Source organism: Aptenodytes patagonicus, chromosome 7 (assembly GCF_965638725.1).
Source record: "Aptenodytes patagonicus chromosome 7, bAptPat1.pri.cur, whole genome shotgun sequence".
NCBI lineage: Eukaryota > Metazoa > Chordata > Aves > Sphenisciformes > Spheniscidae > Aptenodytes > Aptenodytes patagonicus.
In genome coordinates, this window is record NC_134955.1 from 6967240 (window position 1) to 6987006 (window position 19767).

At 40.9% G+C, this 19767-nt stretch overlaps 1 protein-coding gene across 1 annotated transcript in view; it reads right to left on the bottom strand.

Moving 5' to 3' along the window:
* Nucleotides 1–6942: 6942 nt before the first annotated feature.
* The window catches only part of LGR4 (leucine rich repeat containing G protein-coupled receptor 4), an 81932-nt gene continuing 69107 nt past the window's right edge, over nt 6943–19767 (bottom strand). The window contains exons 12-18 of the mRNA XM_076343857.1: nt 18624–18689; nt 17462–17533; nt 16425–16496; nt 15996–16121; nt 13978–14099; nt 13264–13338; nt 6943–10213 (exon numbers count right to left, since the gene is read on the bottom strand). Of these exons, the coding sequence (XP_076199972.1) occupies nt 8937–10213; nt 13264–13338; nt 13978–14099; nt 15996–16121; nt 16425–16496; nt 17462–17533; nt 18624–18689 (1810 nt within the window). The 3' untranslated portion in view covers nt 6943–8936. The remainder of the gene's footprint in view (nt 10214–13263; nt 13339–13977; nt 14100–15995; nt 16122–16424; nt 16497–17461; nt 17534–18623; nt 18690–19767) is intronic.

Below are 19767 nucleotides of genomic sequence, written 5' to 3' on the forward strand. Positions count from 1 at the left end.
CGCCCGCCCGTCACAGCAGAGCGGCGGCCTCCGGCAGGCGCAGACGGCACGGCACCACCCGCGCTCCCGGCGGCCCCCGCGGCTCCCCCCGCCGCCATGGCAACCGGGACGCCGCGCCGCCAATCGCCTCCCTCCGCGCCTGCACCCGCCTCAGCCGCCGCCTCCCCGCCTGAGGGAGCAGCGAGCGGGCGGCCCCCGGCCCCGCGGCGTGCCTCACCTTCCAGCCGCCGCTACCCCGCGGGCTCTGCGGCCGCCTTCCTGTGCGGCGGGGGCTGAGGCAGCGCCTGGCAAGAGACACAGGGGAAACACGGGGGCAGAACCGGCGGCCGCCGGTTTTGTGTCGACGGGTGAAGCCCTCCCAGCACACGCTCTCCCGGGGTGAGGGAGGAACGCCGGCCCAGGGGAGGCAGCAGGCCCCGCAACCGCCTGCCTGCATGGTCACCTCCACGGTGATCACCAAGACTCGCCTATGCTAATTTATATGAACTCTTTTCAGCGGTTCTTTCTTACTTAATAACATTTTTGCACATTTACCAGTTCAAATAAACAGGAACCAGCAACCTCATCCACAGGTGATGATTCCAATACATCAGAAGAAGGTAGCTTAGCATTTTCTAACAGCCACGTCAAAGTTTGTAATCTATCCTTATATTAAACTGCACCATCCCATTTCAGTCTGCACAATTAGAATCTTGTTTCTGATTTAAAGTTCTAAAGACTTGTTTTTCATACACCTCTGCTAGGCTAACGGCGTCCTTTCCCTTCCCTCCTATCAGTTAATTCTCCAGTGAGTCTACAACTGTTTGTTCTAAATAAAACAGGTTTGGGTTTTTTTATACATGCCTGTCCTTTCTTGTTTGCCACTAGATACTTTGTCAGTATTCCACCACGGTTCCAAATCCCAGCAACACAGTCCCTCTTCACGGCCCATGTTGGGCCACCTTGACTGCCTTTTTAGCCAAATCCTTAAGCAGGATCAGCAACAATCGTATATATCACCAAAGCTTTTCATTGCCTTCGGATCTCATCTACCAAGGAGATAACCACTGACTAGCAGTGCGTAGCTTTTTATAACTTCATTGAGTCATTTTGCTGTGGCTGACTAAGCAGAAGGGTTACTGATATTAACGATAATAGAAGTTTGAAAGTGGTTGTAAATTTGGTTGCTATATTGATATAATTGTTCTTGCCAAGATTCTCCAGGTAGGTGATTAAACTCACCTACAAGAATACAAGAAATGTATTTTTAGTGGGATAGGCAAGTTGAAATATAAGCAACAGTATTCAAAATGCTTTGTCTGAAATGGGAAAGTCATTTGTGACATTTGAGGCAATTGACTTGCCATAAAAATTGAATTTCACTGGTTCAACGATATAAAAAGGCCATCAAACCTACACAACCATTGTGTGTGCCTAGACACCACCAAAAATGAGTGCCGTGAGGTGGGAGACATTTCAAAGCCGTCATTAACAGTCCTAAAGAATGCCCAAATGATCATACTCGGGAATTTTAAGATGGGCTGTTTGGTGCTTGGGCTGCAGATTCACGGGTATCCGAATCCATCATTTCTCTACTGAGAGGGCTGGATCTCTCCTGTCTCTCAGGAGCACATACTTCTCCCTCCCTCTTGCTCTCCGGACCCTTCACTGAGCCACATTACCTTACTTACTTAGTAGAAAAACATCCAACTCTTTGGCCAAGCAACTTGGGGTCTGGTCTGAGCAAGTTAAAGCTCAGGGAGACATCTGACAAGCGCTGAGGCCAAAACAAGGCAAGTACCAGGAGTGCACGGCCACAAAGCGGAAGGAAGGGAGAGGCAGAGGTGAGGTGTGAGGGATTTCCCCCTTTCAGTGGTGGAGCTTCTTAATTTGGCTTACCATCTCATGGGAACTGCAGTTTTGGCAGCTTGGAGAAATATCATTATGGTTTCTGTAAGGAAAAAAATGAATGTTACCCTATAGCTGGTAATATGTGCTGATAACCAGCTGATCATCTGGAATGGTTTTCCAGCAAGTTGAAAAATACAAAATAGGCCTGAATGAATCTCTGATCTAAGCACTCCTGTAACATTGACTACATCGTCATGCAGCAAATTGATATTCATGATGTTAAAACAACTCTAGCCACTTGCGGTAAATTGTTGAGCTGATCATCATCAAATAGATTCAAGTATTACTAGCTAGAGTCTCTAACAGACAACAAATTACACCTGTTCAAATAATTTAAGCTGACGATTCAGGTATTGGAAACAGCAGAATATCACTAGAACCTGAATTTCGTGCCAAGTAAAGTTACAAGAAAATTTCAAATCGGACCGAATTCTTAGGACACAAAGTGCACAATGCAATGCCTCAGCTTTGTTAAACACAAACCATCTATAGTTCTACATGAATGTCTGTGTGTGTGCTGCAGGCAGCTAAGAAGTAAAAGTATAAAAGTTGTTGACTACATGGCTAAACAAGCACTGTGAGCAAAGCTTCACATCATGGCGGGCATGAAAACTTCCAAGTATTTCAACAGGCTGCAGACCAAGGTAATTTCAAAACATCTCACGAAGGCTTGATAAGAAGGCTTGATATGAAGGCTTGAAAACCTCCCCCGACCTTAAAGTCCATTTCATAGCAAAAACTGGCAACAGTCTTAAATTAATAGAAAAAAGAAAAAAAGATGTCCTGTCTCACTGAATTGAAGAATTCTGGAGCTCACTGCACTGGGCATCTCTCGCTTCTGATGAAGGCCCACAGCTGTTCATCTAGCATGGCCAGAAACTGTGACATGGATGTCTCAAGGCAAGGCAGCAGCCAGCTGCACTCTTGCCAAAGACACAAACTTTTGAGTCTTTCTCTTCCCTCCCTGTAGTATTATACGGAATAAGATAATTCCTTGGGGATTCGAGAACAGGAATTGGGCAAACAGCTTCTATTAACAAACCTTAGTATTGTGACAAGGTACCAGAGTTTATGCATTGAGACTGCCTATACAGAGGGTGGCAAAAGCCAGTTCACCTTTCGGGGAATTAAAACATCGTTAGTGGAATGGCGGAAGCATCCAACTTTGACAAGAAGTGAAAGTATAAAATAATATCGCCGTTACCCCTCTTCCTACTGTTCTGCCCAGCTTGTGAAGCCAGCTCCACAGTCACTGCACCCTAGTTAATACAGGCAAGGTAAGAGCCCAAACAACGTCATTTTGTAAAATACTAACGATTGAAACAACAATCCTGCAGGTTCAGGTACACAACTCCTATGGCCATAGAAGGACTGACAAGCAGACAAATGGCACGTTACAAGGACATGCTTCATGGCAAAACCTTAATTCTGTGAACTTAGTGCCATAATAGGAAAGTCTGCCTCTAAAAAGCATCTGCCGTGGCAGGAATTAAGTGCCAACGCTGCTAGAGCCTATGGGCAAAATCAAACTGACACAAGCACAAAAGTTGCCACAAACAACTGAGTGTAGTGAATAAATATACACACCCTCCTCTGGTTGTTACCGTTGTGAAAAATCAGCCTAATTTCTCACCAAAGAAATGACAAAAACTGCATTCAGTCTTTCAGTGCTCACTGAATCAACACCATCGTAGACAGTGGAAGAAGTGCTTTAAGCTACGTAGCAACAGGGAGTTAAATTCAGAGTAAACACAGAGCGATATGTTCACAGACCTATACTTTCTGTTTGTTCAGTCATGCCAATCAGCGTGTCTGAACATCCAAATGCTCCTGACAAATTGCTCACAAGTAATCCCTAATTGCCATCCACAGTATTTGAAAAACCATTCTACATGGAAAGTGATGTCAAGAAAGCAATTTTACAGGTAACAAACAGAGAAATTAATTAAATTCTAGGCATAAATCAACTACCCTGAATCACTAACTACCCAGATTTGACAACTCTGAAATATTTGAACTTGCCAACTCTTCTTTATGAAATAGTTGAATTTTAAAAATTCAACTGTAACCTGATAAACTCAGTCTCCGAAAACGTAAGAGCCATCAGAAGGAAACCTCTTAGTTCAACTTGATTAACACTAGCCAGAAGTAATTAAAAGAATCAGATGAGATTGCTTTCAGATGTAATGTCTAGTTCCACACTTGCATTCAGGAACACAGAAAAAGCATAAAAATAATCCTACTGAAAAAAAAAGTACTAAATTTAGGCACAAACTAAGGCTTAGACAACATGCCTGAAGTTTGTTGCCTAAGCATACATTTATGAAGAAAATGTTTATCTTAATTTTACTTGCAACCTGGAAAAAAAAAACAAAACAGAAAACTTGAACCAAATGTAGTCAAATTTAAGAAGTCTTCCCGAGTCTTCAGATTTTCCCGTGTGGGGAAAAATGGTGCAGGAGCCATGGCAGTGAGGAAGAAAGCTACTTGGCTCCGCACTCAGTATCAGAGCCGAACGAGCACTGCCTATACTCATCTGCTGGCTATTTTTGTGCCTGCATTTGTAGTTCTGCTTGACCAGAGGCTGTGAAATCTGAGAGGTCTTGGATTGCTTCAGTTTTCCTTCACGGTACAGTGTATTCTCATCTTTGCAATACCCAGCCCAGATGCTGTTGATTGGATTGATTTTTTGATCAATCCAACAATTGATCCAATTGATCAATTGTTGATTGATGTGGAGCCATCTGCTTTCAAGGAATGAGGCCTTGAGAAGGTGAGAATTTCTCTCTTGGTTAGGGGAATGTTGCAAGAACTCTATGAAACACATTTATATTCAAATCCCATCTTTTTGAATCAATAGCAGGATCTCCTCAACTCTGTTGTTTTACATTAGTTGGAGATCACAGCCCTGCTGCTTTTGAACAGCCTTCGGTTGGTCAGCTAGTTTATGCTTCTGCACAAAGTCTTTACCTCTTTTAAAGCTTCAGTTATTAACAGATTTAGTTGTTCATTTTGGGGCTGAAATTTTCAAAAGACACTTACAGGTTATACTTTTGTTACTGGAAACCAGTGAGACACTTCGTATTTTGTTACCTTCAAATCTAAATAATTTTCCCTATAGTAAATGCCACAGCGACCGGTAACTAGTATTTCTTAGGTAAAACCTAAAGTATGGTATTTTATAGTAATGTAGTGCCATGAATGCAACACATGAAATGTGTCCATTCAACCTCCAAGTTCTTACAGTATACAACCGTAAAGACGACAGTAATTTGTGATGTATTATCCCATTTCAGATTTAATTAATTTCCTTATTTACTGAACTATCTTCAACTGAACTCTAGTGCTAAAAGTAAATCGGTCAGATTCTACTGTATGATATGTGAAAGGTAGTATTAAAAAAATCTTTTGCTACAAATAAACTTCTTAAGCTAGCAGTAAAAGATCAAAAGCATCTATGTAATTAAAAATTATTAAATTGAGAAACAAACTCTGCATTGTGCTTTTAATTAAAAAGATTACCCTGTAAATTAAAACTGAAGGCTTAAAAATAGTAATCAAGGTCAAAAGAATTATTGGAGAAACGTATCTTTGTATAACACTGAAATTTCCGAGTAAATTTATTAATAAACACAGGAAATTCTACTGGAAAGAAATGAAAAAGGGCAAAAGGGATCTAGACCAAAAAGTTGCTAAGTAGATGCATAAAAAGGCTCCATTTCAAATTGAGAGATCTCACCAGCCTACTGCCACAGAGCAGGCTAATAGCTGTCCGTAAGAAATTACTCTAAAGGGGGGGGAAGGTAGGGAACACCTTAGCAACAACTTCGGTGATTTTATTTGTGACTCTGTCCCCCTGCAGAAAGCTGCTTCCTCACAACAGCAGAAGATGAGGAAGGAAAACAAACAAACAAACAGACAAAATGTTCTCCTTGCCGTAAGTTTTCCTTTATTTAAAGTCAACAGCAAATTCTTTTTGTCTGCTAAATCCAGCGTTGGGAGCTCAGTACAACAGTTGTTTAGAGGGGTTTAGAAGCAAGGTACGTGACATTGTTCTTGCAGTGACAGTTTCAGCTAGCTTGACTCTAGGAAATCAGAGGATTTGTTTCCTGCAGACACCCCAGAAGAGTAGAACTTCTGAATTTTCAGTTGTTTGAGTTATCAAAACTGAAATTAGGAAGCTTTGCCCAGCTGAGGAGATGGCTGCCCGGGTGACAGCTCTGAAAGCCACTTGTACAGAGGTAACCAAAAAACCGCACGCATTACTAACACAGCACAGCTTTAAGGCAAGTTGTCCCCACATATTTGGTACCACTTTTGGAGCGGGGAGGAGAGGGAGCGAGTTCTCAGCGGATGGCTTTCTATTGCGGCTATGAACATCTGAACATTATGCCCTGCTACCGAGATCAGCTTGTCCAGCAAAGACACGACAAAGGAGGCATTAAATACCTGGTGGCTGGATTTCTCCGGGTTCTCCTTATAGGATCGTCCATGGGTGTTGGGCACGTGGTGATGCTGAGGCAGGCAAGTTTTGCAGCACTGCTTCTTGACGGGTTGATTTTAGTAGCCAGTGCCTGTATTCTTTCACCTCTACCAGCAGATAAAACCTGCGTGTGTTGGAAGACACTGGGCTGACTGCATTAAAAACTAACCGTTAGCGTAACTGTAACTTCAAAAACATATCGATGTATAAATTAAATACTGTAACTCCAAATAGACCGCATCTGAGCATTTTAATAGCATTTTAGTGAAGACTCATTCGTAAAACAGAAGAAGAAATAAATCCATACTCAGGAACATTGTTTGAAATTGATAGTTGGACTTCCTTCCCTACCGATCATGAAATGGCATCTGACATTTATTGTCCTTTTTGAGAAGTATTCTCGTTACCTGTGACTGGTTGGCCAACAGAGGGAGTGTGGAACAGACTGGGACTCTTACAAAACTGTGGCTAAAAAAACCCCCCACAACTCTCAGCATGGAAATAGTATCAAAACCAAAATCATCATCTCTATGATTTTCCAAGCCATACTAAAAACATTTCAACTCAAATACAATATGCAATAATGTCTTTATTAAAGAGATTGCTTTATAAGAGGGCAAACACTTCTCTGAAGGTTTTAACCTTTTGCATGCCAAGAGTCAGCATTAGTCCGAGATCATAAATCCACTTGTAAATTGGCAACTTTCTTACTTCGCTGGCAATTCTTTCCCAAAATTCTCACCACACGTAGTGGAGAGCAGATGACACGTTATTCATGCTCAATAATTTTACATGTGCACCATTTTCAGCCTTAACTTTTGAAAAACAGAGATAAATAACAATCGATATTCATGTACCCTTTATTTGCTTTCAGTGTAACATTCCATGCTAATTGCAGATGTAATATTCATGAGTAAATATAAGAATTAACAACTCTGGGTTGGTTTTCTTCTCTTTTGTTTTTACATGTGAATATTTTGGCTTACAAAATTAACAGCATACAGTAAATAATCCTCCCATACTTTATACAAACTACATGATTTTGATATACAAGGATTCTGTTTTTATTACAGTGACAATATACAACCATGTCTATTTACAACGCAAAAAGTATATAAACCACATTTTAAACATTCTGCTACTGGCAGCCACTATTGTTTAGGAGGTAGCTTTAATTAACAAAATGAACTGAAGCCACATTTCCCATCATGTGTTCTATCAAATAATTTACAATACAAAGATAAAAATTCATTGTATGAACAGTATATACAGTTTAATTCTCAAAACAGCAATCTAGCTTTAAATCTTAATGAGAATGTCTCCAGAGTAACTGGGATGGCAGTGGATTTGCTCTTGATTTAGCATATTGTTCAAGAAACATACATAATTACTTAATCATGCATTCATAACTTTATATCAATCGGATTTCAAGCTAAATATAGATAAATGGATCACTGATTGTACTTAAATCATTTGGGTCTCAGGATTTGAATGGTTTAAAAATAATGCACTGATTTACATGAAAACCAGTGACTTTGCACAGTGCACTTCACTCTCGGTAAAATAATTGGCAAAAATGCTTTTCTTTTATTGCAAAATTGCTTTCTGTTTTTCCTCCATTTGCTAAAATCTCAGTCTATTCGTAGATACTATCGGGGTGCTGTAACATTCAACAGGCCGCAGAGTATTAGCCGGTCTTTCTGCAAAGACATGAGCTGTATACATGGACAGCACTGCTAACACCCCCCCCACCCCCCCGATGCATCAATATTCCTTCCAACAGTGTGACCCGACTGCATAATACTGAAGAAAGTTCCTGTGGTTCACCTGAAGTAATGCATCATCACTGGAAAAATATGTTCAACCCTCTTATTCCTGACAGCTGTTAATATGCTTATTTCATAGTCTACAGATATTGTGGATTACAAGTGCTTTGTTGTAACAAAACCTTTTTTTAAAATTGAACGTTGGCTTGAAATACAAAACAAACATGGTATTCCTATATTGCTGTCACAGTTGTGTTTGGGAGAATTAATCCCTTTTTTGGCCCTGCAGTAAAATTCATCCTGAGATTCAATGCTGAATACACTATACAAAGCTAGCAAGAGAGTTTCTTGCTTAATTATAGAAAAGTCACATTTAAAAATAATTTTTTTAATATTAAACAGCTGTCCTTTATATTGTGCTTTGGCAGAAAAAAAAAAAAGAAAAAATCAACAGAACTTACCTTGCCAACAGCAGAAGCAAAGTACAACTGGAGTACAACGTGGAAACACACCATTAGCATGTAAAAAACTGTGTAAAAGAAACCACTATTGCATGGAAAGAGTAAAAATATTGGGTAGCAGATTTGGTTTACCAATTATTTACAGTCAGGGCAATTGATTTATTTGTTTAATTATTTTCAAATGTATGGCTCAAGAAGTTACTGCCCGCTTCCCTTCTTTACAAATGACACTAAACGATGATTACAAAAGTGCTTCCTGCTCGAAAGGTCAAAACAGGCAACAGTCTACGAAGCGTTATACCTCTTTATTAGAGCAGCTGATGGCAAAAAGCCTTTTCAGTCTTTAACTCTTGGTATGTTGTAGGCATAACGAACCAAAGGGAATCCTCGGCTTTGGTAGAAACACGCACGGCCGCAGGCCTGCACTTGGTCTGAGCTGTCCGACACGAAGGAGTCGTCCTCGTCCGCGTAGTCGGAGTGGGCTGACTGGGTGCCACAGTCCGACCAGTAGCCATCCGGCCGTTGGCAAGGCACCACTGCCAGCGTGGGGCAGCTGTGTGATTTTATTAAATGTTTACAGGGCACGGGCTTGGATAAAAGGAGCGATTCGCAACATTCACACACGGCGATGTTACCCTGCAAATGGGTGTACACGCCACAGTCGTAGTAAAAATCCTGTGTCACGCAGCCCCCTTGAGCGTTGACGGCAATTGCTACCGCTCCGTTCTTCCTGGTCATATGGCGCCTGAGCAACTTCCAGTCTTCCTTGAACTTTGGGTTGAAGAATACGTACAGAACTGGATTCAGGCAAGCAGGTAAGGGGAAAAATATCAAAGTAACAGACTTCATGATTTCAGGGCTGATAGAAATTGCAGTGATCAACGGTGCAAATGAGAAAAACGCAACGGGGCAGAAAAAGATGCAGTTCGTGAAGATTAGCCAAGCGACATGCTTAATCATGCTGGACTGCGAGTTTTCGGAGAGGTCCTCTTTTTCCAAGTTGCAATACAGTTTAGTGTAGATAATAGCCATTAGCAAAAATGCTAATGAATTCAGGAGCACTAAAGTTACTGTGAAACCTAACGAAGGTGTTTCTCCAGTGGGGAAGGGCAAGCAAAGGGGTGATGCCGAGTACTCCGCTTTATAAAAAAGTGGTAAGCATCCTGCTACCACAGCACACAGGAAAGCAAAAACTGCTGCAATTTGAAATTGTTTTTGGCGATTGCTTTTTCCCTTTTTAATGATCTCCTTCGCAGAGAAGCTCCGTTCAACAGCTGCCAACATCAGGAAAAAAATGGCACTTTCTGACGAAAAGACTGCAAGAAACCCAGCAACTCTGCAACCACTGCCAGTCTCCCACCATATGCCAAATTCAGCAAATCTTCCCCAAGAGACAGCATCCAAGAAAGTTAAAATACCAGTATAGACTCCCATAAATAAGTTAGAGACAGAAATCAGGCCTATAAACAGTTTGGAAGATGGCAATGGAGTACAAGATGCAAATATTGTTAACATGACAAGCAGGTTGAAGAACAAAGCAACCAAAAAAATAAACCAGACAGTAAGTCGAATCATCCAGCTGCCCAATAAATATTCACAAGGCTTAAAAGCACCTAGAAGAGAAAAAAAAAACAATAACAGAAAGACAACCAACTTAGGAAAAAAATCGTGCCTTAATAAGCAAGATTTTCAAAAGGTATTACAAGAGCACTCCTCATTAATTCATGAATAGAGTACACAGCTGAACTGCTAAATAGGTCAGTTGAAAGTAAACTATTCTGCTGAAGCTATTTACTAATTAATTATGCCTGAAATAATAATTACTGTGATGAATGGTCACTTGAGAATACTTTGTATAAACAAGCTAGCTAAACAAACTTAATTACCTTTTGGCTACTCAAAATAGCTTTTAGTAGTGCCACCTAAATACTTTTTATTTTCTTTAGATTTCATACTTCATTAAAAAGGTTGGTAACAAAATAAAAGCAAACGTTCACAACCGACTTGTAAGGGGAAAGAATTTTTTAGAAGTAACATGTTCTCTCAAAAAATGATTCACAAACATGTCTTCTGGAGTAACTTTTGGTCACAAGGAAACATCTGTAAAACAGCCGACAAATTCGATTTAATCAGCTTTAATAGGGACAGGAATTCACCACAAGCCCTCTCCCCCACCCTCATCACTGAAAGGCACTGTGAGCTTGGAAAGTCATATAAGAAAAATGATTTCTTTTTTCTTCTTCTTTTGCCACTTAAAAAAGCTTAAATAATAAAAAATGTCCAACAAGCAAAACAACATGAGGCGAGACAAGGAAAAAAGGTCACTACTACTGCTTACCCTTCTAATCCTTCTAATTGCTATTTATTCCATAGGGAAATCCTACTGATTTTAAGTAACAATTAGAAGAGTTTAACCTCTCCTACATCCCCATTAGGCACTGCTAATTGTCCAAAGCACAATAGCTGGGGATCTCTCCCTGCAGTCGGGCACTCTGGGAGCTGAAGGCAGAGCAGAAAAATGCCAGACTGTTCTGCCACCTTGGGCTGGAGCTTCTGAGCCGGATTCAGCCCACGACTCCCGGCTCTGCACAGCTCATGCCCTTCCTTTAGGCAGGTGAAAGTTAAGTACAACCCATCCCTAATGCAGGCTGGAGCAACTATGGAGAATGATTAAATGTCAGTGCAAAAATCTCCCAAGGCCTACAGCAACTTCCAGAATTTACTGAACTGACAAGTCAAAAAAGAATCTTTTTGTTTGTTTAAACGAGCAAGCTTCATTTCTGGGCAAGAAATAATGGTACTAACTGCATTATCAGGCCGGTAAAATCAGCAGTAAAATCCCTTTTTTTGCAGGTATTCCTGAGTAAGACACGCTTGCCAGAATAATTATTTTTACAGTACATTCACATGATGCAACAATACCTGCTAAGCTGAATCTACTTAAAAATAAAACCAACTTCCTATTTTAGGAGATTTAAAAATGTCAGTGCTGTGCTTCCAAAATCAGTTTGAAGTCTGTTTTTTCGTAGCTGTACAATGAGGTACCTTTAGACAAACAAAACCCACCACGCTTTCCTGTCTTTCTGCCAAGGTCTAACTATCCTTAGAGTTAAAAGTTACCCTCCTCTCTCACTAATATTCCTAGTCCACCGGGGAAAATCCATGCTCGGAAGGATGAGTTTCGCAGCTTTCAGTGCTACGCTACTTGAGCGCCACTGTTCAGCAATCCATTCCTGCCATTAGGCAAAGTGGAAAGTGGATCTACGAGATGAGCAATGATTCAGAACTTACATGGTGGGTGGAGTGTCCTACTTATGACCAGACGACAGCATGGCATAGAAAACAAGTTGTTAGTATGGGAGGGACTGGTGAAAAACAAGGCAAATTGTGAACTTGTAAAACAAGCTCTTCATTCCTTTCAGAGCTACAGCATCTCTGGCATGGGCAAAAAGAGAGAGCTAAAGGCTTTAAAGATTTAACCCATGTAACACACCATCCAAATTCTCATTCTGTGAACAGGAGATCAAAAGCAAATAAGCAGCACTGGTCAAATTGATTCTCAGATCACGTACAGTTACATTAATAATATATTTGACTTTCTGATCACAATTTTTTTTGGCTGTGATCAAGAAATCCTTGCGCTATTCTATATACTAAAGCTGGAGCTAGCCCAAAAGATGAAGAGTGAACAGATTTTCGTAATGAATGTAAAATACCAGTTTAGGAGAAGAGAATGAAAGACGACTTGGAAAACCCCTGTTCATCCAGAAGTAACTTCACTGGAAGCATTCTGTTCCCCCATCTATGCGTTCCTGTTTATGCAAACAGGAGGGTAAAAGATGTATAGAAGGAATCCTCTAGAGAGCCCGTGGCAAAGGCAAGGAAGTAGGAGGCACCACCACAGCAAGCGCTTTAGGAGCTGAGTGGAACCGTGTGTGGAAATTTGCCGTACGAGGAAGATAAGCAGAATGGCAGCAATGAAGCTGCCTAGAATGAAAGTATTTGTTTGCAAGATCAAAGACTTTCAACACTCCTGGACTGTTCAAGCCTGAATTGGAGTAGTTCTGGTATGCTAATAAGACTACTCGTTGCACAAATATCTGTAGCAGTTTAAGATGCTACTGCCTGCTCCAGCTACTTGTAACAGCCCTCTGCTGTCAATTAATGCGGCTATAGCAGGGCTGCGGAACAGATCACGTGTGCATTCCTCCTCCTCTCTCCTGCAAAGACATCAGGCTTAGTTAAAACCACCAATGACAGCCATTCGAGTTAAGCTTTTAAAGCACAGGCTGACTTCTCACTGAAACAGATGAGCATTCATACAGTCTGCTCCACAGACATCTCTTTGGCAAGAGTAATGCAGAATTAGGGGACAGTGCATTAAACACAGCAAGCTCCAAATAAAAGTATTACAGTTTTGTATGTTCTGCTTATGCTTACTTCTCCAATATAGTGCTGCATGTTTAAAGCTGAGGCAAATCTTTGTGATTGCTCATCCAAAACAACACTGACATCAAATGAAGTTTCACCCAAGCAGTGTAGAATTTAATCTTCTGTGTACAGAATGACTACGAGGAATGAAACATGTAATTCTGCAGACAACTATTTGCATAACACCATGCCCGAAGTTCACAATGTGGCTAAAGCATATTATAAGATGTACCTGTTGCTGGTGTACAGTGAATAATAGTCTGTCCCAGTTCCTCATTTTCCTCATTTCTTAGAGCATCTGCATCAGCTGTATCCAAGTAAAAATGAAAAACGGGTTAGTTGTAGGAATCAAAAAAAGAAGCAAAATGCAGTGAAGCTGCCTAGGATGGAAGTAGTCCTTTGAAAGATCAAATACCTAACACTTCACCAACGTTCAAGCCTTTAACAAGTGGAGCTGTTCTAGTTTGCCATGTAAGGTTGAATGCTCAGCGTGGAAATCACTGCAGCAGTTTGAGTTACTACTGCCTGTCCCAGCTACTCACAATGCTTTGTAACAAAGCAGCAACATCTTTCATCACCAGGGAAAGATCTATGGGCCCTGAAGTAGACAGTGGAAGGACAAGCCCTTTCTGAACAGGAAGCTCGAAATACTGAGAACCATAAAACATTTTCGTTCTGGCAGAAAATGACAGAAACAATACTGGCAGTTTAGAATTTAAAAAAAAAAAAGATTTTTTTTTTTTTCCTTAGACAGGTCTTACACATTTAGAAAGAACATGGCACTGCCTATCTGTAAGCAGCCACTAAGCACTTTCAGAGTCAGCTTTTGTATCCCTATAAAGATTTACATTTTCCAAATTTCCTTATTCAAAGACAAGCACACACTGTTACTCGGTCTAGTCTGGCCCAAAATAATACTGCCGGTTTAGTACAATGAATCATTTACCCTTCTCACGATCCATCAAGGCACCTTGATCTTGGTGACTGGAATCTTCAGCATTAGAGTTTAAGTAAGAATCACAACCCCAAAATGCACAGCACTGGTAAGCATACGGTACAGAGAGTGACCTGAAATACAGGCAGAACAACAGAGTGTTACCCATTGTAACCTGAGTTACACTGAAGCTTCTTTTTGTCACAGTTGCTCATAAAAAACTATTTCAAATTGGATCAGTTGTAACCATTTCTGATGAACTTTTGCACTGAGATAAAGGACAGGTGATGCATCCAAGTCTTCTCTGCTGCAAGGAGTACAAAGACAATTCTGTGATGTTTAGCTCTCTTTACTACTCATTCTATTCCATATACAAAACAAATTCTGATTGGTGTTTGTGGCATTGCTGTACAAATTAAACTGAAAACTAATTAAGCAAGTTAATTGAAAAGTAACTGTTTTCTAAGAAAGTTAATTCCCAGATAACCACAATATTAAAAATTACATCTTTCCTTCTCACTCTTCATTTTGTGGCCCCAAAATAAGATATTTGTTTTTGCTATTGTCTTTTTGTATGTTTGACAGAAATGGTGCATACTATTAATCCTGGTAGAGAAGAAGTACAGCTGCATACGGAGTTTTAAAAAGTCCACATAAACAATGAAATCATAGAATCATAGAATCATTAAGGTTGGAAAAGACCTCTAAGATCATCGAGTCCAACCGTGAACCCAACACCACCACCCACTAAACCATGTCCCTAAGTGCCTCATCTACACGTCTTTTAAATACCTCCAGGGATGGGGACTCCACCACTTCCCTGGGCAGCCTGTTCCAATGTTTCACCACTCTTTCAGTAAAGAAATTTTTCCTCACATCCAATCTAAACCTCCCCTGGCACAACTTGAGGCCATTTCCTCTCGTCCTATCGCTTGTTACTTGGGAGAAGAGACCGACCCCCACCTCGCTACAACCTCCTGTCAGGTAGTTGTAGAGAGCGATGAGGTCTCCCCTCAGCCTCCTTTTCTCCAGGCTAAACAACCCCAGTTCCCTCAGCCGCTCCTCAGAAGACTTGTTCTCCAGACCCTTCACCAGCCTCGTTGCCCTTCTCTGGACACGCTCCAGCACCTCAAAGTCCTTCCTGTAGTGAGGGGCCCAAAACTGAACACAGTACTGGAGGTGCGGCCTCACCAGTGCCGAGTACAGGGGCACGATCACTTCCCTAAATAGCAGACCAGAAGCTAATTTTTCTGACTCAAGGCTACAGTATCAACTACCTGCAGTATTGTTCCTGAATTCTGTTCTTGTAAATATTTAGGAGGAACGTCAGTCTGAAGGATCCCACAATGCATTAGTTCACAAACACAGATCCAAACCTAAAAAACAATCTGCTGTTTCCACAGGACTGCTGAGGCCTGACACGGATTCCTTTGCTGGCCTTAGACAAATTAACAGTATCTTCATCTCCATTTTTTCCATCAGACAACATGGGAAACAATTTCTAACTGCTTCTTGAGGAGCGAAATATTAACGTGCAGAAAGATCTTTGAAAATGCAAAGCAGTTAACCACTGTCTGATCCACTTCCCACTGAAATCAGTACCAGGTTTCCATTTGAATGATTACTGTTACTCTTATCGTTCGCCTCCAAGAACAAACAGCATGCGTATAAAGGGTGGTGATTATGGAATCAGACACCCGCGTGTCTTCTCCCGTTTTCCACACTCTGAAAGACAGATGTGCTCAGTTCAGTAACAAATGGAATCCACCCAACCCACTACTCCAAAGTCGGATGATATCTACCTGAAAAGTGGTGGAGGAAAAATAGAAAAGTTTCCAAGAAAATTGTCTGCAAATGGCTTCTATATCAGAATAGTCAGATGCCCTTTTATATAGGCCAACATTAAGGCCCTACAGGACTCAGCGGATCGTTTGTCATGAGTAATTATCTAAACTGGCTTAATTTATTGTCATGTTGCTTGTTACTGTCAAAATAAGCGAGGCACTCTGTAGTGTTATTTACCAACGTACCGGAGCTTTGCAAAGTTCTTTGCTGCCAAAGCTTCTTTCAACTCAGAATTGCCTGCAAGTTTAAGCTGGTTCAGTCCACTCAATCCTTCACTTGGAACTGAAGTGAGTTCGTTGAAACTTAGGTCTCTGAAATGTGAATATTAAGACAGCGTTACAACAAAGTAAGGCTGAAGATCCTATAGCATACACTTCATTGGAGTAGGAAGGCTTTTTAAGTCTCACACCGAGGCTGTGGTCTAGCAAATGCCCGTCAGTGCAGCAGGCACTTTCAAGAAGTCTGTCCTGCATATATTCAGCTAGTGAGAGGTTTCGTGATCCACAGAGATGAAACATACAATGGGCGCATACCAGTTTTAAGCTAAAACCATTTACTCTCGCAGCAGTTTAATGATAGAGGGAGGACGCTGCTGCACAGAATAGCCTACTTACAGGTTAACAATAGCTCCAACAGTGGTGAAAGCTTCCTTGTGGATCTGACGGATCCGATTTCTACTGAGGTCGCTGCAATGAATGCCAAATGAGATTTTAGCAGTTTCATCAAAACTTTGTAACAGCCACTGTACTGAGAAAAAAGCTAAGGTGACAAATACATGATGTCTTTGTCAGAAAAGCCGAACAACACTCCTGTTTCCCCTCTCTCCCCAGTCAGCCAGGTGCAGTAGCAGCCAAATCCCGTGGTAGGGCAGCTGTATCTATCCTGCTTCACCTCATCCCCAAGGCAGCATCCATCTCCCATTCCTGCCCCCTTCCCCCTCCTTCTGCTAGCAGCTCAGCCTGCGCTCCCAAGGCAGAGGCCGCCGCGGACACCACCCATTCTCCCAGGCTGAAGGTGCCAGGACAATCCCTTCGGTGCCAACCGCACCTGCAGCAGGGCACGCCGGCAGGGGTGGGGGAAGGCAATGAAAGAACAAGCAGAAGGGCATCTGCTTTGTTGGATTTCAAAATCCAGATCCAGTTCCTGCTGGACCACCATGACTTATATTATGACATTCCTTTTAAAACACCTGTCAATTTGTGGATTTTTTTTCTGATAATTTCAATGTTCCTATATCATCTTCATATAGCTACAGATGTAAGGGGAGGGGAAAATTTTGTTTACTGATCTGCTCCTCCTGAGGAAAACAGATAGGATGTCTCCAATAAATACTATATAATGGAATAATATAGTAATAATATAATGCAAAATAGTGGACTACCGAAAAAAATCTCCTTTTTTTATCTCCATGTATGTGTATATATATTAAAAATTTCTTTATAGGCTAGAAAAACAAAATGGAGAATAGAAAGAACGGGACTGAAACTGGCTGCTGCTAGTATCTCTTGTACATGGTTTGCTTCACCTTAGGACCCAGCATACCTGGCCTTTTGCCATCAATCAGATGTGTAACACCAAACCCTGACATCAGTTTACATGGGAATCAAAAACATTATCTTGTTTTACTCAGTATGCAACTACATGCACTTACAGGATACGAAGGGAGGACAGTCCTTGAAAGGTATCCTCTGTGATTTCATGGATTTGATTATGCTGTAAGGAACTGCAGAGTGAAGAAGCAGAAACAGAGCTTTATTGGCAAACTGGGCTGGCTTCAAACTAAGGGATAGCTCGGTGCCTGCTAATACACAGATTTAGCCTTACCAATGGCAAGATTTTTCTCATTTCCCCTTGTAGGCAAACTGTTTTAAGTATCTGCTCTGCACTTCGCATTAGCCATGTTATACAACCATGAAGCTCTTTCGTGGCGCCTCTGCCCAATCCCAATTCACAACTCATTTAACTTAGAAGAGACTGTTAAGTGTGGACTGTATTATTTCCAAGCTAAAAGTAACACTTTGTGAACTTTGAAGAGTCACACTGAGATTTAAAACAAATCTATTTAATTCTGAAGGAATCTTTAGGCCATATTCTTACCCTGGGTGCACTTTTACTTCTCGAAATATGGATTTATGAAAGGAACACGTTGAGAAGAGCTAATGGGCAAATTATACTTCCAGTTCACTAGCTCCCTTTACAATGAACCATGTGTACAATGAGCCCGAAGATGTCAAGAGTGTAACAGCAAAAGCCTGTGAGAAGTCTATTAGCCCCACTCTGGTTAAGGGGAAAGAAGCTTGAGAGCAGTAGAGGTAGAAGGAGAAGTAGGAATATATGAAGGCAGAAAAATCGTGTAGGGTCTGGAAATTAAGCTTAAGCTTTAAAGCAATGAAGTAAGGAAAAGCAAAGATGGGGTTTGAATGTGTCTTACAGGGACTAGAGGAAAACGTTTTACACAAGCACAGGCTGATGGTTGGAGGGAACTGAAGAGTGGAAGAGATACGAGGCAGGAAGAAAAATACATAAATGCTCGTTCTATTTATGCGTATAGCAATGCTACTATGAAATGCAGGATTAAGGTGTCCTTCATTCTTTTTTGTGCCATAGGAACAATTAAACCTTAGCTAATTGAGGAAAACACAAGTGGTTGAATTCTCTATCCAGCACACTCCTCACATGAGATGGTTATATCATCTCTCTCCGTCCTTAATCTTAGAAACTTATGATCAAACGTGAAGCAAAAAAGTTTCTAGAGACTTGGACTAAGCACACTAAGGAGGTAATAAAGATAAAAAACATGTATTTCTACTTACATTTCTTCCAAGGAGTGGCAGCCCTTAAAACTTGGGAGGTCCTTTATATTGTTGTAAGACAAGTCCCTTCAAAACAGAAAATGGGAGAAAGGTGCTTAGTTCAACTCTTTTCTACTTGAAACATCTCATCACTTGTAACCATTAAATGGATTGGCAGAAAAGTCTTCCTGTTACTAATATTCCGTGGAAAAACTAAGGGCAGTTTAGAGAAAATCTTGAATGGAATCACAAGTGTGATCTCTCCACAGCCATCCTAACTAGCCCCACTTCAATTATACATATTATATACACCCAAAAACGTAGAAAGACATAACTGCTATGTCAAGTTTGCAACAGTCAGCAAATAGCAGAAATAAGGCTGTCTATATAACTCTGTAAAATGTTGATTCATTGCCTTTTATTCACTCTATCCATGTAACCCTTTTAAAAACTACATTTCTATATCTCTCCCCTTTTTTGTCTCTGAATTCGGTGAACTTTTTTGTTTTACTTTCCTGAAATATTCAACCAGTGATGTAAAGCAAGCAAGCAAGCGTGGAAAATAAAAAATCATCCCAAAACTCTCTATTTGGCAAACATTAACAACTGAAACTAGTGTTCTGTAATTGGAAAGTAATGGAGAAACAGGCCGTGCCTTTCTAGTGGCTTCAACAGCTCATGAGATCCCTCCCAACTGACATTTTTGATTCTATAGGCACTGCTTTCAGCTCTGCATCTGGGTATATGCATACCCCAAAACCATACTGTACAAATTCCCTGAATTCTGAGAGTTGTAATCTAAAAAGTTAATTGATAATCTGCTTTTTTAGAATAAACTGGATAGATGGTATGCAACACAGGAATTTGGTGCAAATTTTTATTTAGCACGTTGGTACCTCCCTAAGCAGAGCTAGGAAAGTTCAGATTTTCCTGTGAAACTATGCGGCAAAAGGAGACTAGAAACTTGCAAGCAATCTTCAGATTTCTGTTCAAAAGATAAACTGCCGTTTGAAAATAAATCCTACCTCATCATTCTTTTTCCCTAGTTTTTCTTCTATAAAACAGAACATATTTTTCTCCTCCATTTTTCAGCACTTGCTTTTGTTCCAGATTTTCCTGCATGTACCCTTTGTAAACATGGCTTTGCCTCTCCCCCCCGAGTGGT